The 25,852-nt window shown below is 35.1% G+C and overlaps 1 protein-coding gene and 1 long non-coding RNA gene across 8 annotated transcripts in view; one reads left to right on the top strand and one right to left on the bottom strand.

Annotated features, from left to right (window-relative positions):
* Positions 1-19,314, top strand: part of LOC114486593 (uncharacterized) — a 67,615-nt gene extending 48,301 nt beyond the window's left edge. The window contains exons 2-4 of the long non-coding RNA XR_003680597.2: positions 10,539-10,970; positions 14,896-14,948; positions 18,593-19,314. This is a non-coding gene — a long non-coding RNA (uncharacterized lncRNA). The remainder of the gene's footprint in view (positions 1-10,538; positions 10,971-14,895; positions 14,949-18,592) is intronic.
* PDS5A (PDS5 cohesin associated factor A) overlaps positions 1-25,852 on the bottom strand; it is a 139,199-nt gene that overhangs the window by 23,585 nt on the left and 89,762 nt on the right. For all 7 annotated transcript variants that reach the window (XM_024118288.3, XM_024118291.3, XM_055086088.1 and 4 more), the window contains 11 exons: positions 22,402-22,507; positions 19,714-19,874; positions 16,322-16,445; positions 15,097-15,255; positions 12,581-12,649; positions 11,325-11,461; positions 6,816-6,939; positions 6,282-6,486; positions 5,664-5,778; positions 1,776-1,908; positions 1,107-1,226 (listed from right to left, as the gene is read on the bottom strand). In XM_024118288.3, coding sequence (XP_023974056.1) covers positions 1,107-1,226; positions 1,776-1,908; positions 5,664-5,778; positions 6,282-6,486; positions 6,816-6,939; positions 11,325-11,461; positions 12,581-12,649; positions 15,097-15,255; positions 16,322-16,445; positions 19,714-19,874; positions 22,402-22,507 — 1,453 coding nt within the window. The remainder of the gene's footprint in view (positions 1-1,106; positions 1,227-1,775; positions 1,909-5,663; positions 5,779-6,281; positions 6,487-6,815; positions 6,940-11,324; positions 11,462-12,580; positions 12,650-15,096; positions 15,256-16,321; positions 16,446-19,713; positions 19,875-22,401; positions 22,508-25,852) is intronic.

Genomic DNA, 25,852 nt, shown 5'->3' with positions numbered 1-25,852 from the left:
CTATTTGGGTACTATTCCAGTCATGATAGCCCTGGGTCAACAATAAAGTAAATCTAAATTCAAGAGCTCACTCAGGAGTATTTATAAAGACCAGTAAATTCAATTAGAACAGAAGTAACTTTGCAATCCTTATTATTCCTATCAAAACCAGGCAGAGTAAATTCTGAGTACTAAAAGTCTGATTAAAATTTTTGTTGAAAATTTTAAATGCCTTATTTTTTCCAATTAAAAATATTAAGGATAGTTTTTTTAAACAAAGCACAGGAAAGTTAAACTTTAAAATACCACCTTAAAGTGGGTAATAAATAAAAGGCATTCTTTTTTTTTTTTTTTTTTTTTGGTGGTATGCGGGCCTCCCTCAAAGGCATTCTTTTTGAAAAAGTTTCTTAATCCAAATTAGCTGGAAAAACTTAAAGAGCTTTAGTTAGCTGAAAAATTTACTTACATGGAAAACTTCATTTGCTGACAGCAGAATAAATGTACTATTTATTATTAATACCATTTATTAAATGCTTACTTTGTGACAGACTCTTAGAAACCTAGGTATATTAGTAATTGTTCACAGGTATTATCATCATCTGCATTTTAGAGATGAAGACATTGAGGCTTAGAAGAGTTAACATGTGTAAGGTCCTTCAAATTAGAAATGGTTGATTCTAATCCAGGTCTGTCAATTGCCAAGACCAATTCCATTCATTCTAACATTTTATTTCATATATAGATGTATATATATTTATACTCTACCAAATATTTTGTTTACTTCTTGTCTGAAAAAATACTAACAGTGTTTTAATGAGATGAAAACAATTTAAGAAATTTGAAAATTCCTCTTACATATTAGAAATATCCAGAAGGAATAGCTCACATAGGAACACCACCACCAAGCTTGATTTGTATTCTCTACTCTGTAAGGTGAGAATGATATTTTTCAGGCTTTGGAAGACAATCTCCCATTTCTTGATAAACTCACAGAGGTTTTTTTTTTTTTTTTTTTTTTTTTTTTTTTTTACTCTGTAGTCAAGACAGTCCAATACTTGCCACTAGGGTTGATAGTAACAAATTGAAATAGGCTTAGTATGGTAGAAAAATGAAGGGAAGAAAATTACCTTTTCAGGTTGTGTAAAAAATTTCATTGGAAGGACCGGATCCTTTGGTGAATCTGCATTGCACAAAGCACTTTTACTATTTATAACACACAGGGCCACATCACACACTGTATAAAGTTTCTAGGGAGGAAAAAAAAAATCACATATAGCTTTCAGTAGTGAAAAATAACCACAAGTACCAATTCTAACCAATATATAAAATCGAATCAAAACAATAATATGGGGTTATTATCTATTCCTTGAACATTCTGCATTTGGCATTTCTTCTTATGTAGCCTCCTAGTAAACAACAAAAAAAAGACCCCTTCACTTAATTTAACATGAATGCCAAGTATGTGTTAAAAACAACAAACCAAACTAAAGGAAACATACAAAAGGAATATCTACTTGTCTGTAACTCTTACTAAAAGTTCTAAAGACAGCATAGTTGTAAATTTTACTATTTCTTATTCCTGTGCTATGTAGAAGTTTTAATATCTTTTTCAAAGTAATAAACGTTCTTCAAATAACAGAATTCAATTTAATGAAATAAAGTAAAAACTAAGTATATATTTTTAATAAACATTCTGTAATCTATTTTATTATGTAATAGGAAAAACAAGTGGGACAAGGGTCATAATATTTTTTCCTGTAATATCTTAATACCCACTGGCCTAATATATATCTTACTTCATTTGTCTTCGATTCATCTGGAGACTGGGCATCTTTTGTTAGCTTGATGTTCTCTGCCATCTTTTTCATAAAGGCATGGCTGTTATTTTCATTCTTTGTCATTAAAACTTCAAGCATGAACCATAGGCACCTAAATGACAAACATATTCACTTAGTAAAGAGACTGATTGTAGGTGCTTTTGCTTAAGGGATTTAACAGCTTACTGGGAAGTTCTGTTGTCTGAATATAATAAGAGTACAATACAGAGAAAACTCTAATGATTAATAGAAATATCCTGTTAATAATATTCAATTCAAATAGAATCATATCACAAATAACAAATATGAACACATAGTTTAATATGAGGCACACAAAGATTGTGTTTCATGAGGCACACAAAGATTCATTCTATAGGTATTTAATAAACATTTAGATGATATAACATGTATTAATATCCAGCAATGATAAGCAAACCAGCATACAGCACAGTCTTGCCATTTTGACTATTTGCAAGCTATATAGAAGATCTAAGATTCGTATGTAATTCTACTGTGACATAACTCTGAATTTCAAATGCTATGAGGCTGGTGTGCATAGTAACCAGTAATTCAGCTAAATAGTCACATCTCAAACCATTTTTGCTATTTTCTACTTGTTACTTTATATTCTATATAGAATATACTTATATTCTATATACTATATGTAAATATAGTATATTTATATTATATACACTTTAATACATAAAGTGTCTGAAGGTGACACGTGAATTTCTAAGTAGAAATGAATCCCAAATCAGGATGAACATTAGAATCACTTGGGGAGCTTACATCGACAAATCTAGGATCAAAGCCTATTATTAAGTTCCCATGATGATTCTCAGGCAGCCACCATGAACTTACTGTTTTACTCCATCAACAGAAGAGAAAAAACATTTGATGATAATCTGTGTTTACTTCTTTGGCTATAGTATATGTAAATGTCTTTAGAGACTACTGTAAGGGGGAAATAGATTAATGTAGTTTGTTTTTAGTAGACCTGTCTTACAAGAAATACTAAACTCAGTCCTTCAGGTTGAAATGAAAAAACAACAGACAGTAACTTGAAGCTGTGAGAAATAAAGAACACTGGTAAAGGTAATCACATAGGTAATATAAAGCCAGCATTGCTGAACTTCTGATTTGTAACTCCTTTTTAAATATATGACTTAAAAGGCAAATGCATAAAATAATCATATATATGTAAAATAAAACAATGTATAAAGATATAATTTTATCAATTAAAATATAAAGGGAGTGGAATAAAGTTGTAGAAAAGCAGACTATCTGTATACTCATGAAACTAAGTTGCTATTATTCAAACTAGGCTGTTACAACTTTAAGATGTTAAGTGTAATCATTAAGAAAATAACTAAAAAATATACACAAAAGAATCAAAAAGGTTCCCTACAAAAAACAACTACAGCTGACCCTTGAACAGCACAAGAGTTAGGGGTGCTGACCCTCCACACAGTTCAAACCTGTGTTGTTCAAGGGTCAACTGTAAATACAAAAACGAGAGGCTATGGAGCAATTAAGTAACAAAAAATATGTAAGACACAGAGAAAACTAACAGCTATATGGCAGAAGTAACTTCTTCCTTATCAGTAATTACTTTAAATGAAAATAGATTAAATCCTCCAATTAAAAAGCAGAGAAGCAGAGTACATTAAGGGGGGGAAAAAGATCCATCTATATCTTATCTACAAGAGACTCACTTTAGATATAAAAACACAAACTATTTGAAAGTAAAAGGATGAAAAAAATATATTCATGCAAACAGTAACCAAATGAGAGCTGGTGCCTATTTTTAGAATTAGACAAAATGGATTGCAAAAGACCCAGAAGGACTATATTGATGAGAGTAAAACCAGTAACAAGATATTACTATTATAAACACATACGAACCTAACAACAAAGCCCCAAAATCTATGAAGCAAAAATTGACAGAACTGAAGGGAGAAATACATGTTTCCACAATAACAGATTTCAATACCCTATTTTCAATAATGGACAGAAAAACCAGACAGGGACTAAAAAGAAAATAAAGAACTTGAACAACACTATAAACCAATCAGATATCAGACATATATGGAACACTCCACCTAACAATAGCAGAATACACATTTTTCTCAAGTGAACATGGTATAGTCTCCAGGATAGACCGTATGGTAGGCCATAAAACAGGTCTTAATAAAAAGTATCTTTTCTGACCAGAATGGCATGAAACTAAGTCAATAAAAGAAAGAAAATAGGGAAAACTGGAAAACTCACACATATATGGAAATTAAACCACACATTCCTATGTTTTTTTTTGGCCGTGTGGTTTGTGAGATCTTAGTTCCCTGACCAGTGACTGAACCCAGGGCCTTGGCAGTGAAAGCAGAGAGTCCTAACCACTGGACCATCAGGGAATTCCCAAACCACACACTCTTAAACAACCAATGGGTCAAAGACAAATAAAAACACAACACACCATACTTATAGGATTCACCACTGGTAGTACTAAAAGGGAAATTTACAGCTGATAACACCCTCTGTTAAGAAACAACATCTCAATGAATGATCTAACTGTATACCTTAAGAAACTGTACACCTTAACTAGAAAAAGAAAAGTGAACACTTCAAATTACATGGTAACTTAAAATGAAATGTTTAAAGATACTCAAAAGTACTGCATGCTAGATAGAACCAAAAAGTATGTGCCGGTGATTTCAATTCTAACTGACGACTTCAGTACTTTTCCCACATCACTGTTGCCTCTCGCAAATCTAATCCCTTTTTCACATGACTGCCTTGCAACTGAAATAGGGCTAAAAAGGTTCCTTAACATAGACCTTGCGTTCTAGGCAAATACATACATCACTTTTTCACTTTATGAAAGTGCTTTCTGGGAAATCCCAAAATAAAAATTATTTTTTAAAAAAAGGAAAAAGAATTTGCAAATAAAATATATTTATTAAATAAACAGTAATTAGAATTGGAAGATATTTTAGGGATTATTTCATATCCTGCATTTTATGGATAAGGCAACTGAAGCAGAGAAGTAAAGTTTTTATTTTTACTCAGATAGCTGAGACTAGAACCTATGTCTCCTGAGAGCTACAGGAGGCAAAGATAAATGTTGATTACAACCTCAAATAAGATTAGGGATAAGGCTTCATGTCACACATAGAAAAATCATAGTACTTTAAATACAAGCTGAAGGAACCAATTTAAAAGTGCAAAGCAAAAGCACAGCAATGGGAAAATAGACATTGCTTTAAAGTTTCTTGGAGGTCATTTATAGACAATCCTAGGCTACTTCGTACTTGTTCACTCACCCTGCGTCATATATAAAGTTCTATTTTACATAAAAACACTTCTTAAACAAGTGTTTTGCAATTGTTTACCTGCCTGTCTTTCCACTAGAGACAAATCCCTCTGTGACTGTGTAACAAATCTAATTTTGTATTACCATAGACCTGCCACAGAGTATCTCCTATGTGTGTGCATATTTTTGAGGAATTATCTTTTGAGATTGAAGTATAGTTTAGTTTTAAGGTGAGAAATTTTCACTACATGGCTTTCTAAATATCAAACTGAAGTAACTGAAGCCCATCTTAATACAAAGGTAAAAATAATATAAAGACCAAATCAACTTATTTCACAGACTCAGCTAAAGCTAACTGCAAACAAACAGGAAACAAAACAACCAAATAGAACTTATTAGATAGGAACAATTTTGTAAGATGAAACTTAAAATTTACAATAAAAGAATAAAACCATAAAAATGTTTTTATTCTAATGGGAATAGTAAAAGGAAAAAATTTAGCATTTTTTAAAAAGGAAAAATAATTTTTAGACTTCTTAAAAATCAACATGACTTACTCTTTAATATCACGAAGTTGATCAACATCTTGTGATCTTGTAAAATCTGGATCATGGGCTAGCAGGTGAATCATATACGGAACTACATACTCAGGCAACAGTGATAATAATTTCTCTGAAGTGAAAACATTATTATTAACAATAGTAATAATAGCCTTTATAAAAATCCCTCCCTAATTTACGTTCTAACTGCTTCAGTTAACATTTTTTCCCTCAGTTATTTCTAAATTAGAGGCAACATGACATCTAGATGATACTGAAATAACTTTTTTCAATTTTGAAGGCTACTGAAGACAAAGGATAATTTAAGATTGAGTCCCTGGCAAAGCTAGGAAAGTAATTCTTTACTCTCTGACATCAGAGCAACGTGTTCAAATCAAGTCACACTGCTGATTCCATAAGAAAAAACGCAGTTCCTCCAAACAGTTTTATGCATTATAAATAGGACTCAGAAACCAGGATTTTAGATTTTACTTACATCTTAACTACAACAACAGCATTCTATAAAAGTCCCAGTGTTATTATAAACTATAATAGAAATATATGAAATAAAACCCTCCACAAATTGATACACTGACAAGATATATCTGCACACTGAGCACTTTGAAAGTTACTTACCAGTAGCCATGGGGTTCTGTTTAATGTACTCCCTGCGTATACTGATATTTTTTAGTAAACACTGTCGTGCATGTGCTCTTCTCTCCTTCACAGGATCTTTGGCACACAAGGCAAAGATCGCCATGTACTCCAATGGGAGGAGTAACTTCACAAGTGCCTTATGTAGCTTCTGAGCAAATATCTGCCTTACTTGATAGCACTCATCCTACAGCAGCACAAAACCAAAAATACTTAAATAAAAGTATTAGTACTTTTAAAACCATGACAAAAACCCCCAGTTTAGTTTTTAAAAATTGGCAAACATTTACAAAAGGACAGTTTAAGCATTTTTAATGTCTTCATTTTTTAAAAAAAAAGATAATTATACTGAGGGAGTAAATAACTTAATTTTGGGGAGTTAACTGGTTAGAATAGTAATAATCGCAATCCCTTTTGTGCATATATCCATACAGCAAATGGAACTGTAATCTATAGAAAGTAAATAAATTTAACTTTGAAGACCAAGTAAATGACAAAAATAAGATTGTTACTTACATTAATAACAAGCGCACAGAGCTGAAACTGTTCTGGGGTTATAATTTCATGGTAACAAGGTTCCTGAGCAAGCTTCATTATGGCACTACCAGCAGCTAATCGCAAGCGAGACATATCAGATTTACTATAAACAAACAAAAAAGAAATAAACATTTCCTATAACCATTATCATTCACAAAACTCTTTGATCCCTTTTTGACTGTTAAGGTCTTTAGCATAATTTATGCTTAAAATGACATAATGTACAAATATGGGAAAGTTACTTTGAGTCCTTCAATTCAACAGAGGGCAGAAGGCTCAAATCATTGTGACTATCTGATATTAAATTTATCTGCCTTCATTTAAAAATTTTTAATTTATTTATTTTAGTCAGGTATAGCTGATTTATAATATATTAATTTCAGGTGTACAACATAGTGATTCAAAATTTTTATAGATTTACTCCATTTATATTTATTATAAAATCTTGGCTATATTCCCCACGTTGTACAATACATCCTTGTACCTTATTTTATGCATAGTAGTTTGTACCTTTTAAGCCTGTACCCCTATCTTGCCCCTCCCCCTCCCCAACAGTAACCACTAGTTTGTTCTCTGTATCTGTGAGTCTTGTTAAGGTCTTTAGCATAATTTATGCTTAAAATGACATAATGTACAAATATGGGAAAGTTACTTTGAGTCCTTCAATTCAACAGAGGGCAGAAGGCTCAAATCATTGTGACTATCTGATATTAAATTTATCTGCCTTCATTTAAAAATTTTTAATTTATTTATTTTAGTCAGGTATAGCTGATTTATAATATATTAATTTCAGGTGTACAACATAGTGATTCAAAATTTTTATAGATTTACTCCATTTATATTATAAAATCTTGGCTATATTCCCCACGTTGTACAATACATCCTTGTACCTTATTTTATGCATAGTAGTTTGTACCTTTTAAGCCTGTACCCCTATCTTGCCCCTCCCCCTCCCCAACAGTAACCACTAGTTTGTTCTCTGTATCTGTGAGTCTGCTTCTTTGTTATATTCACTAGTTTCTTTAATCAATCAATCAATCAATCAATCAATTAACTTTCTGGCTGTGTTGGGTCTTTGTTGCTGGACATGGGCTTTCTCTAGTTGTGGTGAGCGGGGGCTACACTTCGTTGCAGTGCATGGGCTTCTCATTGAAGTGGCTTCTCTTGTTGTAGAGCACGGGCTCTAGGCGCACGGGCTTCAGTAGTTGTGGCGCATGGGCTTTGTTGCTCTGCAGCATGTGGGATCTTCCTGGACCAGGGTTCGAACCCGTGTCCCCTGCATTGGCAGGCGGATTCTTAACCACTGTACCACCAGGGAAATCCTCATTAGTTTCTTCTAATTTTTTAGATTCTACATATAAGTGATAACATACAGTATTGTCTTTGACTTATTTCACTAAGCATGGTAACAGTAACCACTAGTTTGTTCTCTGTATCTGTGAGTCTGCTTCTTTGTTATATTCACTAGTTTCTTTAATCAATCAATCAATCAATCAATCAATTAACTTTCTGGCTGTGTTGGGTCTTTGTTGCTGGACATGGGCTTTCTCTAGTTGTGGTGAGCGGGGGCTACACTTCGTTGCAGTGCATGGGCTTCTCATTGAAGTGGCTTCTCTTGTTGTAGAGCACGGGCTCTAGGCGCACGGGCTTCAGTAGTTGTGGCGCATGGGCTTTGTTGCTCTGCAGCATGTGGGATCTTCCTGGACCAGGGTTCGAACCCGTGTCCCCTGCATTGGCAGGCGGATTCTTAACCACTGTACCACCAGGGAAATCCTCATTAGTTTCTTCTAATTTTTTAGATTCTACATATAAGTGATAACATACAGTATTGTCTTTGACTTATTTCACTAAGCATGGTACTCTCCAGGTCCATCCATGTTGTTGCAAATGGCAAAATTTCATTCTTTTTTTATGTATGCCTTCATTTTTAGTTACACTCTAGCTTAGGTCTTCCACCACAGCTAAGCAACTCTGCTTATGCTTCCAACAGCACTGACTGCAACGCTACCAAGAAACATTTACATTAGGAACTGTATTTCTCATTTTAAGAGGCATTCACATTCATCATAGAAAACTTGATATTAAAAAAACCTGAAAAATTAAAAATCACTTATTTAAAATCTATTGTATTTCCCACAATTTTAAAATGCATACACGTATTTACACAGACATAACAGAAATCAGTCTTATGCCTACAAATGTCTGATGAAATGGAGGGGCTATGAATTAGGAGGTGATTTGTATCAGAAAGTGGGAGGCATCAGACAAATATCTAAAAGGAAAGGATATGGAAGTGAGAGCCAGTCTCCCTCAGGTTCTAGTCTCTGAGGCAGACTTTCCTTTGCAACAGGAAGTTTTCCAAGGGAATCTAGGGAGTCCAGGCACTCCCACCCACACCCAGTCAACTTTTATTACCTAAATGGTAAAACGTGACAGTGAGGTGGTGAAAGGATAGTCTTCTTACTTCAACTGCTATAAGGAACATAACATAGCTTTGATATTTTAGAGACTTTAGGAAATATGGAAAGCTGCCCCGAATCCACAAGGGACTATTATTTAGCATACAGGAGGAGAAAACATGGCACTCTTGGACCACATTACCATCAAACTGAGCACTGGTAACAATGAGGGACCCTCAAATGGCTTCTGAGGCAAATGATTCAGGAATTTAAAAAATTAATGCTACTATTTGTGTACTTAACTCTGTAAGATGAGGAAACTGAGGCTTAGAAAAGTGACTTACGCAAGTTCACACAGCTAGTAAATGGAGTGTAGGTAGAGTTGAATAAGTTTCTGATTCCAGAGCCTAAGCTAAACTATGGGATACATAACATCTAATTAAGATCTGCATAATATTTCATAACATGTGTGTTCCAAAGTTAACCATTCCCCTATCTTCTGTGATGATAAAAAAATGCTGGAAAGAACATGTTTGTGTATGTATTTTTGTATGATTCTTTTTTAATTTCATGAGTGTAAAAATAGAGTAAAAAAAAAAAGTCAATGGATAACATTTTTAAGGACTTAGAAACAAAATGCCAAACTGTCCTGCCAAGACTGTGCCCATGTGTATTCACAGGAGTTATGAGGGAACCCATTTCCCTGATCCCATGGAGTGATGATTGCTTAAAAAACTTTTTGCTGATTTGACAGACAAGAGGTTCCACTTAAATTAAAATTGTACTTATTGTATTTAGTGATGTCAAACACTTTTCTAAAGGTAAACTGGTAATATATAATCTTTATCTTTATTGGGATCCTCTTTATCATTGATTTGTAAGAGCTCATTATTAAGCCTTTGCTATACACTGTACATAGTTTCCCCAAATTTAAAACTTCTCATTATCCCTACCTCTTCAATCTGTTCATGCAAAGCTACCCTTGGCTGATTTTATGATAAAAATAATTTTTGATTGTTTTCTTCAGTTTATCAGAGCATTCAGCATCTCTACTGTAATTGTGCATTTCCTATCTCCTCCACTAGAATGCATATTCCTTAGAGGGAGAGATTATTGTATCTTTAAAAGGCTTGGTAGTACCTGGCATGATAGTGCTCAATAAATACTGAAACATAAATATATAGTTAAATCTATCCTCTAACAAAAATTTTAAAGTAAGAATCCATCACAAGTAGAATTTTTCAGTTATTTCAGCTGGACCCTAGTAAATAAAAAAATTTGGCTTTTATTTTCATCTTAAAAGGAACAGAAAGGGCTTCCCTGGTGGCGCAGTGGATGAGAGTCCGCCTGCCGATGCAGGGGACATGGGCTCGTGCCCCGGTCCGGGAAGATTCCACATGCCGTGGAGCAGCTAGACCCGTGAGCAATGACCGCTGAGCCTGCGCGTCCGGAGCCTGTGCTCCGCAACGGGAGAGGCCACAACAGTGAGAGGCCCGCATACCGAAAAAAAAAAAAAAAAAAAAAAGGAACAGAAAGAAGAAATGGTGATTTCACAGATTTGAAGAATGAACAGGTGTAGAAATGAAACAAATTTTTTTTTTGGCATTTGCAGAACCTTGTATAGTCTTCTGCAAACCATCAGGAGGCTGCATCTCTTCCTTCTTTGAACTTACACTGAAATTTTTATTCCCTTCGTGGCATCAAGACACTCTACTTGTTCAATCACTATACTAGGGTAAGTTCCTTAAAGGCAGGAACTGAATTTTATCTGTTTTTGCTGCAATGCTTTTCGTAGTGTTTTGCAAAGAGTAGTAATTCAACAAATATTTGTTTAACTGATTCAAATGTTGAAGCTAACTGTAACATTGCTGTAGTGATTATGACTAAAAATTTATTGGAAAAAGGTCAGTCTTTAGGGATGAAGAAAAATACACGATCATTATTCAGATATAAACCCCAAATAAGTATGTAAAATTTAAACACAAAGCACACAGTGCAATTACAACTGTCAATATTAAGTAAATAATTCCTATGTAAGCTCTACCAACATCCTGAGCTAAAAAAACCTGGAAAGGAAGAAAAATCTCACCTGATCTTCTTTTGCTCTGTCAGGTCACCCTCACTAACCAACATCGCTGATAATAACCGAAGAGTTGAATTGGCAGATTTAGACTGGTTGTTTTTCATACCCAACAGCCACCTTACCAGAAGTTTAATTGCCTGTACCTATAAAATATTAACATGCTAAAAAAAGAAAGCAACTTAAAATTCCACTTAAAGGGAAGATTAATTTATGTTAATTAGATTAGTGAGATTACTTAGCTGCCAGAAGACATGTTTTATTAAACAAGTCTATAGGATAATAACAGTGAGAACTAATACTTATTCTGTTTAATCTATGCCAGGTACTTTCCCCAGAGTTACACATGTATTACTTTATTTAATCTCCCAAACAACTCTATGAGAGAGGTATTCTTATTTCCAATAAATAAGGCAACTTAGACACATTACTGTGATAACTTGCCCAAGGTCTGGCTCCTTGAATTCAGACTTTTCACACCGGAACAATTGCTTTTCAAATCATTTAAAAATATATTGTTTAAAAATAACTAAACTATACTGATTACAGTGATTAAAAATAACTATTTAGATAGACTGTAATATTTTTTGTAGTACTGAAAAACTATTTTGATGAAAAAACTAGGAGATTGCATAATTATTTGTAGCCATAATTGCTTGGTGGCTTATACTCAAAAGATTGTTATGGAATACATGCAAGAACTAGCTAAACAATGTAGATATTATTTACTATATTTACTGACAACCTGGAAAAAGGAACTGATGGAATAAATGAGGACTATGAAGCTACTCAAGGTGAAATAGATTATCAATCAAGTAAGATGATAATGAAGAAGTCTTGTTTTAAATCCCAAGACTACCACTTTAAAAATTAGCTTTCTTGAGGGACAATTTACATCTATCAGAAGTTTTCAATATGATGACAGCCATCTGTTTTTGCCAAGTTAATATTCTTATGCCTGTAGACAGACATTGGTAATGAGGCTAGGCCTGAGGTGCTTCTGAGCATCAATATTCTACAATCTCTACGTAAAAGAGCCTCACTGAAATTATCTTAGCAAGGCAGGAAGGTCTAAAGAACATGCTGACATATACCTATATGTAAATAACTCAATGACAACTACAATTTGAGAAACATACAACTTTTGATTTAAAAATAAAGTACCTCATTTAAAATGCTTATTAACTGTTAGGTTTTTAAAAAAAGGGTATCTATAAATGTTCTTTATCTCAACATAAAAGTTATTAAGACCCACACAAATTTACCTTTGCTAGTACTTCAGGGGAAACCTCTTCATCTGGAGACCATAATTTCCCATTCTTCTCACCTGTTGACTATAGACAATTGAATAAATTTAACTTGTAGAAAAAAATTTTGAATTTTGCTCATTAAGTTTTTCATGCTGAACAGTACAGTGCTCTAGGAAACCCACAGAAAGTCACCAAGTAGGGACTGGAAAAGAAGAACAAAGTTGGAGGGCTCAAACTTCCAGATTTTGAAACTTAACTACAAATCTATGGGAATCAAGACAATGTGGCTGGTACCTACATAAGTATAGACATATAGACCAATGGAATGAAACATAAACCCAGAAAACCTCACATATATCACATATATGGTCTACTGATTTTTAACAAAAGTGCTAAGACCAATTATTGGGAAAAGAACAGTCTCCTCAACAAATGGTGCTGGAAAAACTAGATATAGCCACAAGCAAAGGAATGAAGCTGGACCATTACCTTATATCATATATAAAAATTAACTCAAAAAAATGGATCAAAGATCTTAAGAACTAAGACTAAAAAACTCCTAGAGGAAGGTACAGGGGAAAATCTTTATAATCCTGGATTTGGCAAATACCCGACAAAGGTCTAATATTCAGAATATATAAAGAATGTTTATAACTCAACAACAAATTCAATTAAAAGTGGGCAAAAGACTCAATATCCAAAGAACAGCCATTAAGCACATGAAAAAAAATCTCAACATCATTAGTCATTAGGGAAACAAATCAAAACCACAAGATACTACTTTGCACCTACTAGGATGACTATTATCAAAAAAAACCCAGGAAAGAATAAGTGTTGGCCAAGATGTAAAGAAACTGGAAGCCTTGAGCATGGCTGCTGGGAATGTAAAATGGTACAGCCACTGTGGAAAAATATTTGGCAGTCCCTCAAAAAGTTTAGCATAGAATGACCATGTGACCCAGCAATTCCACTCCTAGGTATATACCCCAAAGATTTGACTTTGGGGACTCAAATGTTCATATCAGCATTATTCACAACAGTCAAAAGGTGGAAAAAACCCAAGGGTCCATCAATAGAAGATAAACAAAATGTAAGTTACACATACAATGGAATATTATTCTGGCATAAAATGAAGTTCTGACACATACTGCAACATAGCTGAATCTTGAAACCATTATGCTAAGAGAAATAAGCCAGACACAAAAGGATAAATACTGTATGATAAGAGGTATCTAGAATAGGCGAATTCATAAAGCAGGAAAATAGAATAGAGGTTACCAGAGTCTGGGGGGAGAGAAGGCAATGGGGAGTTACTGGTTAATAGATACAGAGTTTCTCTCTGAGATGATAAAGTTCTGGAAATAGTGGCAATGGTTACACAACAATGTGGGTGTATATTTTAGGTGGTGGCTTGGGCCACTGTTGAGAGTTGCTTGGCTTTCCTAGGTTATCCTCTGTGTATACAGGAGGTACACATGTTATTAAACTTCTGTTTGTTTTTTAATAAAACAAAAAACACCCAACAACAAGAATGTGGGTGTATATAATGTAAGAGAACTGTACACTTAAAAAGGGATAAAATGGCAAAGTTTATATTATTTATATTTTACTACACACAAAAAGAGAACTATCTTAAAATAGAATTTATCAACAATCAAGTCATCATCTAAGAAGTGTCAAATTTCACATTTGTTGCCAGCCAAATCTATCAGTAGTGCAAAGAACAGATGTATGGAGTAGGAAATGAGGCTTTGGCCGTACTCTTGCATCCCTATCACATCCAAATGGAGGGAGGGAAAAGAGTAAGGAGTGCGCTGGCAAGTATTTTTTTTTTTAAGTTCCAATTCGGAGTGTTCAAAGGCTGTTGGACCATTTAGAAGGACTAGATAAATTGGATAAGTTAGTACTGCACTGAAAGTCATCCACAGTGATCCAGCAGGTAGACTGATTTGTGTCTTCATTCAATAACTCTTTAATTTAGATCCGTTTGGTAAAGCGGTGATTCTTAATCAGACACGTGTTTCAGTAATCACTTGGGAAGCCTTTTCAAGCTATAGATCGCAAAGCTCCAACCCAAAGCTAATTAATCAGTATGTGCGCACGCACACACACACTTCAATAACTAAAATAGAATACATAAATCTAGTGCCAAAAGTGCAATGTAATTCTATTTCAAAAAGCTAGTCAAATACAATTCCACTTATACTTTAAACAATATTTGATAAAACAAAATTCTAGTACTCTAGTTAATTGTCCTTCATAGTGTTTGACTTACATTTTTTACTTCATGATTCATCTATCTCATGTTCTCATTTTTTTCTTTCTTAAAGAAAAGTTAAGTTCCAGTAATAGCTACACAGCAGGATGTCATTTGGAAATTTAAGTAAGTAAATAGGAGGTAAAATATATAATAATTTTAAAGTAAAAGAGAATCATACATAGAGAGAAGCAGAAGTGTTGTTTCTGTGACAAATAAAGATGTAAACAGTCTTAATCTTATGATTCTAAATTTAATTAAATGAGAAACTTACCCTGTCATTCATTAGCAGATCTTTCACAATAAAATTTGCTACTACAGATTTCATTGGGGAAGCAAACTGATCTGGTGCTAACATAGATATGTGGCCCAATGAAACTAATGGAGTTATAAGTTGTTCTGGTACATCAGCATTGAGACTCCTACTGAGTGGCTATAAAAATAAAACAGTCAAAATTACTAGTTTGTTTTATAAATATCTAGACATTGTACAGAAACAGTAGATCTTCCTGAGTCCTCCTGAATTTATCATGCCCCCAAAAATCTGTTCTAATGAGATGATCAAAAGTAACTTCAATCATATTAGACACTTGATTTTTATTTCATCTACCGAAATTTAGTAAGATTCAAAGAAGGTAAAAAAAGATAATAGAGGGCTTCCCTGGTGGCGCAGTGGTTGAGAGCCCGCCTGCCGATGCAGGGGACACGGGTTCGTGCCCCGGTCCGGGAAGATCCCACATGCCGCGGAGCGGCTCGGCCTGTGAGCCATGGCCACTGGGCCTGCGCGTCCGGAGCCTGTGCCCCGCAACGGGAGAGGCCACAACAGCGAGAGGCCCACATACCGCGCAAAAAAAAAAAAAAAAAAAAAAAAAAAAAAAAAAAGATAAAAGAAAAAAGTAAAGCCCACATATAAGGTAGAATTAAAAGCAAGAAAATTCCTGCATGGTCAAATCAGCATTATTTTCAAGTTATGTACAATAGTTTTGTTATGTTGTTGGATTTCTTAACCTGTGGGAACATTTTAAATGACCATGGATCATAAAAAATAAGAGTTCATGGGTTCTGTTCATATTGTATCCAATTTATGATAATAGGAATACTTTTCCAGTAGTGGAATCAGACAAAGGATCATACATAAGGAAAGGCAAACAGAACTAATTTTCAAGTAGGGTTGTCAGGAATTTTAAACTGGGTGGTTCAAAGTCATCTACTGATAGTTTCTCAAACTAAATGGACCACTGAGCCAATAAAACTAAAATTAAGTAAAATGTTGTAACACAAAACACACCAAACATCTTTCAATATGTAGTATTTGGTTATATAGTCTGATCTAAAGGCTGGGAATATCTAAAGTGCTGAATAAAACAAAGAATCCCTGCTCCCATGGAATTTATATTCTAGAGTGGGACTAAATAGCTAAAAAAACAACTTTCTATCTTCATCAAACCACAGAGCATGAAAATAAAAATCAACAACACATCCTATGTAATTATATATACCTCAAAAATCTGTGCAAGCTGTACTTCTTTATTTGTGAATATGGCATGTATACAGTGAACGGCCTGTTTTGCTTGGTGGGGAGTACCTCTCTTTGCTTTCTGATGTAAGATGGGAATTAAGGTCCTGCAAAAAATAATAATCAGTTAAAAAAAAAAAAGCCCATAAACCACAAGAGTTCTTCTGGTTGTCTCCTACTTCATCTGCAGTAATTATCTGGATGTATGCTGGTAGAAAGCCTCTCTTCTAAATTACCTGATCTATAAAAAGATTTAAAACTCCTTCCCTGTCCCCAAGTATAATCCCAGAAATACAATGCCTCAAAAAAAAGGGATACTACAGAAGACAATTTTCAGTTTAAAGCCACCTCATGAATACAGAGAAATAAACAAGCCACCCTTAATTTATAATCTAAAATTGCCCCATGCCATATTTTTACATTTGTCTTCTGAGAAAATTTTCCTAAATTTTCCACTTCCCTTTCACAACTCCCTTCAGTTATTAAAAAAATTTTTTTTTTTTAAGAATCAAGTGTTCTTTTGTTTTTGTTTTTAAAAATATTTATTTATTTATGGCTGCGTTGGGTCTTAGTTGCAGCATGCAGGATCTTTTGTTGTGGCTTCTCTCTAGTTGTGGCGCATGGGCTCCAGAGTGTGGGCTCAGTTGCACTGTGAGGGCTCTCTAGTTGTGGTGTGTGGGCTCCAGAGTGTGTGGGCTCTCTAGTTGTGGTGCAGGGGCTCAGTAGTTGCGGCTCACGGGCTTAGTTGCCCTGCGGCACATGGGATCTTAGTTCCCTGACCAGGGATCAAACCTGTGTCCCCTGCATTGGAAGGCAGATTCTTAACCACTGGACCACCAGGGAAGTCCCCTGTTCAGTTATTTTAAAGCAACCATGGGGGAAAAAAAAGTAGCAAAAGACCAAGCTACATTAAAAAACAGAAACGAACATACCAGTGAAAGAGAGTATGCAAGGATATAGACAATACATAGGTAGAAAAGTAACAAAAACTTCTAACAATTATTGAGTACTTGTGCCAAGCACCGTTCTAAGTGGTGTTTTTAAAACAAAACAAAACAAAACATGGATTAATTAAATCAGTCCTCACAATCACCCAAAGACTATTATTATGATCATTAAACAGATGAGAAAACTAAAGCACAAACATATTATTTATGTAAGCTTCTTAAGGTGACAGAGATAGGAAATAGTGGAATTGAGATTTAAAGATAACATTTCTGGGGACTTCCCTGGTGGGTCCAGTGGGTCCAGTGGTAAAGAATCTGCCTTCCAATGCAGGGGACGCGGGTAAGATCCCTGGTCAGTAAACTAAGATCCCACGTGCCGTGGGGCAACTACGGAGCCCATGTGCTGCCAACTACAGAGCCCATGTGCTCTGGAGCCCGCATACCACAACTAGAGAGAAGCTCATGTGCCACAACAAAGAGCCCACGTGCCATAACTAAGACCCGACGCAGCCAAAAATTTAAAAATAAATGAAATAAAATAAAATATATATAAAAAACATAAAATGGAATTTTTTTTAAAAAAAGACAAACATTTCTGTTCCAAATCCATGCACTTCACCACCACACTGACATTGAAGATTTACAACAATCTTTCTATAGGAGAATATGGAAATACATATTATAGTCAATGCATTAAAACTGGCATACACATCAAATAGATAAAACATTCATAAAAAATATATATCAAAATGTTAACACTGACTCTTTCTTTTCCTTTATATTTTCTAAAGTTTCAGCTTTTTACAATGATCTTATAAGTAGTTTTTTAAATCAGAAGAAAATACGTAAAACAAAACAAATATTTAAGGAAAGATACCCATCATATATTTAATGCAATAAGACTACTTCATAAAGGTCCATGATATCAAATGCGACGGTGACAAACGGTCCTCTTATAATAATGGGAGGCTAGACATTAAGAGCAATGCACCTCAAAGAAAAAATTGGAACATATGCTGGTCAGTATAAGTCTAATTTGATATTTATGAATATGACACATTTCTCTCCCTGCAGTTTAGAATAATGAGAAGGATTTTCATGCCAAAATAGCTTCCTTGTCTAAGCACTGTTTAAGTCTTTCTTTGAAATTCATTTATCAGGAGAACAGTTCTTGTAAATAACACCAGTTAGTAACAAAAGAAGATATAGTGTTGATCAAATTGTTGTTAAATATATTATTAATTCTTCTTAGCCTAATGAATGGATGATGCATAGGTCAAGTTTAACCTTTCTCCTTGTTTTTCTAGTGTGCTACAATCCAGTGATGCCACCGGTGTTGTTACTGAGGTCTGCAGTGTTGTGCTTCTCTGCTTTTTCAGTGATTCTCTCCTTCCTTCCCCATTAGTCTTAAGAACAAGAGGTTTTAGTCCTCGTGTCCAAAGTTAACTCTTCCACTGCTTCCTCTGGGATAGAATTCCTTTAAAAATAAATCCTTTACCTTAAAAAATGTATAGGTTTTCCCACCTTGAAAAACTCACAAATAACTTTATCCTACTGTGTCAATGATTTTTTTCTATAATGTACAAAGATAAAATTATCATTTCTAGACTATAAACTCCTTAAGAGCAGGGACTGACAGTGGTTATCTTTTATAATAGCCAGTACAGTGCCGACAATGAAGAGAATGTACAATAAATGTTGAGTTATTTCTCAAATTAAATTATTAGCTTACAAATTCAATAAAAATTTTAGGAGTCATGAGTCCTCTTGTCCTATTATTACCCCGTGAGGAAAAACAGGTTTGATTTGGATTTACCCCAGTCTATTTACATATATATAATAACATCCGATTATAATAGCTATCAGCAATGTGTTCTTCCTCCAAAAGACATCAGCACAATTTTGATCCTAAGGCAAGCTCTTTAAGATGCCAAAGTAAAAATACCAAAACCTACTTCATTCTTATGAGGAGAGGGGAGGTAGTCTAGAGGGAGAGACAAAAGCACCATGGCCAACAACTAAGCAACTAATAAACATTTTATTGATAAGCACACTACTTGATTATCCAATTCTTGGGTGGGATATGAAGGTAGTAGCTATTGAATTCGGAGTTGGAGAGAAAAAGATAAATTAGGAAGATATATTAATCCTAAGTTCTAAATTCTGTGCTAACTTTTGATTATTAATATTAATATTTTAAAATCATGTTGTTTAAACAAAGTTTCAGGTTGTTCCTCTGCCCATATTCTAATGGTAGAGGAGGTGTGTGAGGCCGAGAAAAGATGAAAACAAAGGATACAGTAAAGCAGCTTCTAAATAAAAGTTGTCTTTCCTTTCTCCTATCTTCCTAAGGGAAAGGGAAACAATGATCCTGTGACTCCCAAACTTGGAAAACTTTTGTGTTTACCATGAGAAAAAACATACTCACGATCGTATCTGGGGTAGGTCTGTTTCTATTTTGTGGCCTGTATTTCTAAAAATTTGTATAGCAGCTTCTGCTACCTTGTCATCTTCCATTCTGAGGCACTGTAACAGGGACTCATATGTCTCTGCAGAGTGGAACGAGGTAGGATGTGTGAAAGACAGAACCTAGAGGAATAGATATAACTTTATAAGTACAGACAATGGTTTTAATCCATTAAAAGAGAACTACTTTCTACTACAAATAAAATTTTAAGTTATGGGCTGCATAAGCTAGCAATACAACTAAGATTATATCTTGCAGTCTCCCTTGAAGTGAGTTGTGGCTAATGATTCCTGATATACAGCCCTTGCTATATTTTCTTCTTCACCTTAGTCTATTCTGATACTGGGAATGTGGAAAATGTGGCTCCTTTCCGTGGAGTGATACTGTGATGCGAACAAAATGCTAACACTGAGCTTTATTTCACTGGCAAAAAGATACTCTATAAGGAAATATTTTAAATGAAATCCATCACAAAAAGTTCACTCATCATAACTAAAAACAAAGAAACCATTATTGGGAACTTTTAATCGCGATTACAAACATATAAATAATTATTCCCTTTATTAAGAAATAAGTTCCAGGCTATCCTTAAGGAATTTACAGCAAGTTAGATACATGTCTACAAAGTTTACCTTCCATGAAGTAAAAACAATTTAGTTAGCATAATATAGGCAGTAAGGGCTAAAAGTAGAAAAATAAGGAGGTGGGGGGAATGGAGTATGTAAACCCTCATTAACTTATTAAATAAGCATTTTTTTTTCTTTTTTGGGGCTGCATTGGGTCTTCGTTGCTGCACGTGGGCTTTCCCCAGCTGCGGCGAGTGGGGGACACTCTTCACTGCGGTGCACGGACTTCTCACTGCGGTGGCCTCTCTTGCTGCAGAGCACGGGCTCCAGGCGTGCGGGCTTCAGCAGTTGTGGCTCACGGGCTCTAGAGCACAGGCCCAGCAGTTGTGGTGCATGGGCTCAGCCGCTCCGCAGCATGTGGGATCTTCCCGGACCAGGGCTCGAACCCGTGTCCCCTGCATTGGCAGGCGGACTCCCAACCACTGTGCCACCAGGGAAGCCCAGCATTTTTTTAATGTGTTATAAAGTGGAGAAAGTGTCTCATTTGGTAGGGTTTACGGTGATAATATTTAGTTATGAGGTTTTAATTATTCATAGAAAAATGGAGATTTAAATTTGAAAAGTTGAATCAAACAACCTATTAAAAACATTTGCCTTAAAGATGACTTTACTCTTAAAAGTATTTAAACATATTACTCCATTACTAAAAATATAAAGTCTTTCTCATGAAGAATCACAACAGTTCTTTCCATGAAATGATATTTAAGGGAATTCCCTGGCGGTCCAGTGGTTGGGACTCCATGCTCTCACTGCTGAGGGCCCAAGTTCAATCCCTGGTCGGGGAACTAAAATCTCACAAGCTGCTCAGCACGACCAAAAAGAAAAAGAAAAAAAAGATATTTAAGACCATTGCAATACAAACCCATCACTCTCTTTTCTGTCTAATGTCCATTGCACTGGTTTGTTTCTTCTCCTTTAGTTCATATGTTGTAATGATATAAATGTCTCTTAGCCTTTATTTATTTTTAATAAATTTATTTATTTTTGGCTGCACTGGGTCTTTGTTGCTGCACACGGGCTTTCTCTAGTTGCAGCGAGAGGGGGCTACTCTTTGTTGCGGTGCACAGGCTTCTCACTGCAGTGGCTTCTCTTGTTGCGGAGCTCGGGCTCTAGGCACGCAGGCTTCAGTAGTTGTGGCTCTTAGGCTCTAGACCGCAGGCTCAGTAGTTGTGGTGCACAGGCTCAATAGTTGTGGCTCGCGGGCTCTAGAGTGCAGGCTCGGTAGTTGTTGCACATGGACTTAGTTGCTCCACGGCATGTGGGATCTTCCCGGACCAGGGCTCAAACCCATGTCCTCTGCACTGGCAAGTGGATTCTTAACCACTGTGCCACCAGGGAAGCCCATGTCTCTTAGCCTTTAATTTCTTCTCCTCTTTACTCCATCTAACGAAAGCTCTATCAAGTGCTGTATCATTTTAAAAAGGAGGTTAAATGCCCTTGATGGTACCTTTCTGCCCCAATGGCACTCCACAATCTAGAACCAACCTTGTCTTCCATTACTCCCCAAAGCAATACTTTTTATCTAGTCAGACTACACTCACAACAATCCCTAAAACATGCCAAGAATTATTCTCTTTGATGATGCTGTGTTCCCCCAGATTAAATCATGTCTCTTACTAATTGTTCAATTCTCTTAATTCTTTGGCATCTATTATGTTTACCAATTGTTTAAAAAAATCCCGATCAGATAGATGATGTCTTATAGTAATTTCCTGTGAACAGTCCTATTACCCCAGATGCAGGTTACCTGAAAGATAAGACTAGATCATTTAGCACATACTGTTACAAGCATAGCAGGCACGCAAATGCTGTACGAAACAGCAAAACCCATAAAATTATTATTTTATAATGTAAAATAATTACATTATTATAATGCAGAAAACATGTTATTTTTATAAAATATGATTTCTATTACAAATTTTAATCTTTTGAATAGTTTCCAATGAAATAAAGCCTGACTCTTGCATATCCTTAAGGGGATTCAAATTATGACTGCAGAAAAGACAAACTGTTTCAAAAATACCTTAAGAAGTTCAAGTCCTGAACGAATAGCTGTATCTGGACTTACACCCTCCTCTTCATCATCTGCTGTCCCCTCTATTGATTTATTCATTAGTTTTACCAGTGCACTATTAAAGTAAGAAAATCTAAATTAGTAACACTACTATATTAGTAACTGTATCCTAATTACATTGTAGCAGACATACACAGAATCTAAACAAATTCAAATATCTTCTGGAAGAAAAAGTTATTTTGTGACTTTTTAAACTTCCCTCCCTACATAACAACAGAGCTTATTTTTAGTTTATCTGCCCCACCCATGTATAATAAGAGTAATTCTACTAAAAACCAACAAAACTAAAATAAAATGACACATGTACTGGAAATATATTTTTATAAGTATAAGCAATGTAATATTCATACCCATATATAGAGATCATTTGCAATTTTAAGAAAAACAGGAAAGATGGCAGTTGCTAAATTGACAAATGACAATGCACTCAAAGCAAAAAAACATAGCAAACACTCACATGGACAAAGGCATTAATCACTTATAATTAACACTGAATTGGTAATTCCATTCCTAGAGATTTATAACAAAGAAATTTATAACAATTCATGAGAACATCGTGCTAAATATATCCATAAACATTCATCAATTAAAAACTATTTAATTGTCCAACATTATTGAATTAGTTTTTCAAATATACCTAACCACCACAAAATGGAATATTACCTGGTCAACATGATACTATTTTAAGTAAAAACAAACATGACCTTTGTTTTTGAAACTTCAATTCTTCATCAGTAAACTGAAGAAGGATATTAAACTTTGAGGATATTAAACTATTACAGCAAATGGCCTAGTACAGGCAAATATTCAACAAATTTAGCTTTCACCCTACCCCAACACAAACCTCTTCCCCATTAGGAGTCACTCCTTATTCACCTCCACCTCCTTCAGCCCTAGGCATCCACTAATCTACTTTCTGTTGCTATATACATTTGCCTATTCTAAATATTTCATATAAATGGAACCATGTAATATGTGGTCTCTGTGAGTGACTCCTTTCATTTAGCATACTGTTCTTCAGGTTCATCCTTGTTGTAGTATGTATCAGTACTTCATTCATTTTAATTCTGAATAATGTTCCAATGTCTGCACATAAGACATTTTATTTATCCATTCATCAGCTGATGGTCCATTTGGGACATTCTATTTTTTGGCTATTATGAATAATATTGCTATAAACATTTATATACAGATTTTGTATGGGCATATATTTAGGAGTGGAACTGCAAGGTCACATGGTAACTCTATGCTTAAGTATTGGGGGAACTGTCAAACTGTTTTCACAAGCAGCTCCACCACTTTACATTCCCACTAGCAATACATGAGGGTTCCAATTTTTCTACATCCTCACCAACTCATCTTTTTGATCACAGCCATCTAGTGGGTGTAAAGTGCTGAATCATTGTGGAGATACATACATAAAACATTGCCATCTCCACAAAAACCTGCCTTATGCCTCTTCTGTGGTCAATTCCCTTTTCCTACCCTGGCAATAATAACTGATCTGCTTTCTGTCACTATAATTTTACCTTTTCTAAAGTTTTATATATTTTACATATTTTGTGTCTGAAAACTTTTATGTGACATAATGCTTTTGAGACTCCTTCATGTTTTTGCATAGAAATCAGTGTTTTGTTCCTCTCTGTTGCTGAGAAGTATTTCGTTGTACGGATATTCCACAGTTATGTTTATCCAATTACCAACTGATGGACTTCTGGGTATTTCTATTAAAGACATAAGTAAAGCTGCTAAAAGCAGTTAAGTATAGGTCTTTATGGGAAGTATGTTTTTTTTTTTTTTTAAATGATGTTTTCTTATAGGCAAATGTCTAGTATTGGGATTCCTGAGTCCTAAGGTAATGTATGTACATTTAATGTACAACAAACTGCTTTCAATATCACCAACACATGGTTAGGTAAGTTTACATACTCACCAATACTTTGTATAGTCAGTATCTTTAATTTTAGCCATTCTAGTGGGTGTGTAGTGGTACTTCTCACTCTAATTTGAATTTGCACTTCCCCAATGAGTAATAATGTTGATTGTCTTTTCTTGTGCTTATTTAATATTTGTATGTTTTATTTGATAAAGTATCTGTTCAAATTTTTTGGTCATTTTAAAATTGGTTTGTTTGTCTTATCTCCCCATCTGTGGCTTGACTTTTCTTTTTCTTAATGATGCCTTGCAGAGAGGAAAAAAATAATTAACTTTTCTCTCATTGTTTGTACTCTTTATGTCCCATCTAAAATCTTGCTCACCCTATATTTTGTTCTAGAATTGTTACCTCTGACATTATACAGTTTTAAAAAAATTATTTCCAATTTGAGAAAAATATTCTGAATTAAGCTATTAGAAGGAAATCCCATAAAACACATGAATTTATTAACACGATTACAAACGTGTTTGATAAAATTTACAAATGTATCTGACTACTTATAATAGAGTCCGTGCATGCATTTATTTAATAAGTATTTATTTTTATTTATTTATCTTTTTTTTTTGTAGTATGCGGGCCTCCCTCTGCTGCGGCCTCTCTCGTTGCGGAGCACAGGCTCCGGACGCGCAGGCTCAGCGGCCATGGTTCACGGGCCCAGCCGCTCCGCGGCACGTGGGATCCTCCCAGACCGGGGCGTGAACCCGGTTCCCCTGCATCGGCAGGCGGACGCGCAACCACTGCGCCACCAGGGAAGCCCTAATAAGTATTTATTGACTACCTACTGTGTGTGAAGTCTTAGGGTCTACCCTGGAAATACAGTGCAAAACAAGACAGGCATAATCTCTGCTTTCATTACAATGTGGGTGGGATCACCCTCATGAGTCAAAAAGCTATTTGGGTGAGACAGACCCAAATCTTGAAGCCAGAACTATATAGTCCTTCCTCTTGTGAAAGTATTCTTCCTCATTTCTAAATTAGATAAATAATATACACTCCATATACTTCACAGGGTATGATGAAGCAAAAGTCACCAATCCAAATGCATGTTCAAAACTGCTTGGGAAATTATCCATGTGTCCATTTCTCTCCTATCCTGTATAACAACTGTTAAAAATCTTTACCATTCTAACTCAGGTCTATGTTTTAAATCCTTCCACTGAGCAGACTACCTCACTGTTAACATAAAGGAGAACAATGGAGGCTTTGAGTGAAAACTGTAATTTTCCATATAATATTTTCTAACCTCCTTTAATGCCATAGGGGAAGATTTTCTTCTTCCTGTTCCATTTCTTTTGGGATGGTGCTCTATCCTAGTTCTATTCCCCTTACCCCATCTTCAACCTCTCTTCTTTCCTTTCAGCACTTTTTTTTTTTTTTTTTTTTTTTTGGGGGGTACGGGGCCCTCTCCTTTTGTGGCCTCTCCCGTTGCGGAGCACAGGCTCCGGACGCGCAGGCTCAGCGGCC

Source organism: Physeter macrocephalus, chromosome 7 (assembly GCF_002837175.3).
Source record: "Physeter macrocephalus isolate SW-GA chromosome 7, ASM283717v5, whole genome shotgun sequence".
Lineage (NCBI taxonomy): Eukaryota > Metazoa > Chordata > Mammalia > Artiodactyla > Physeteridae > Physeter > Physeter macrocephalus.
The sequence above is the reverse complement of the archived record's forward strand: the minus strand, read 5'-3'. Positions and strand labels throughout refer to the sequence as shown.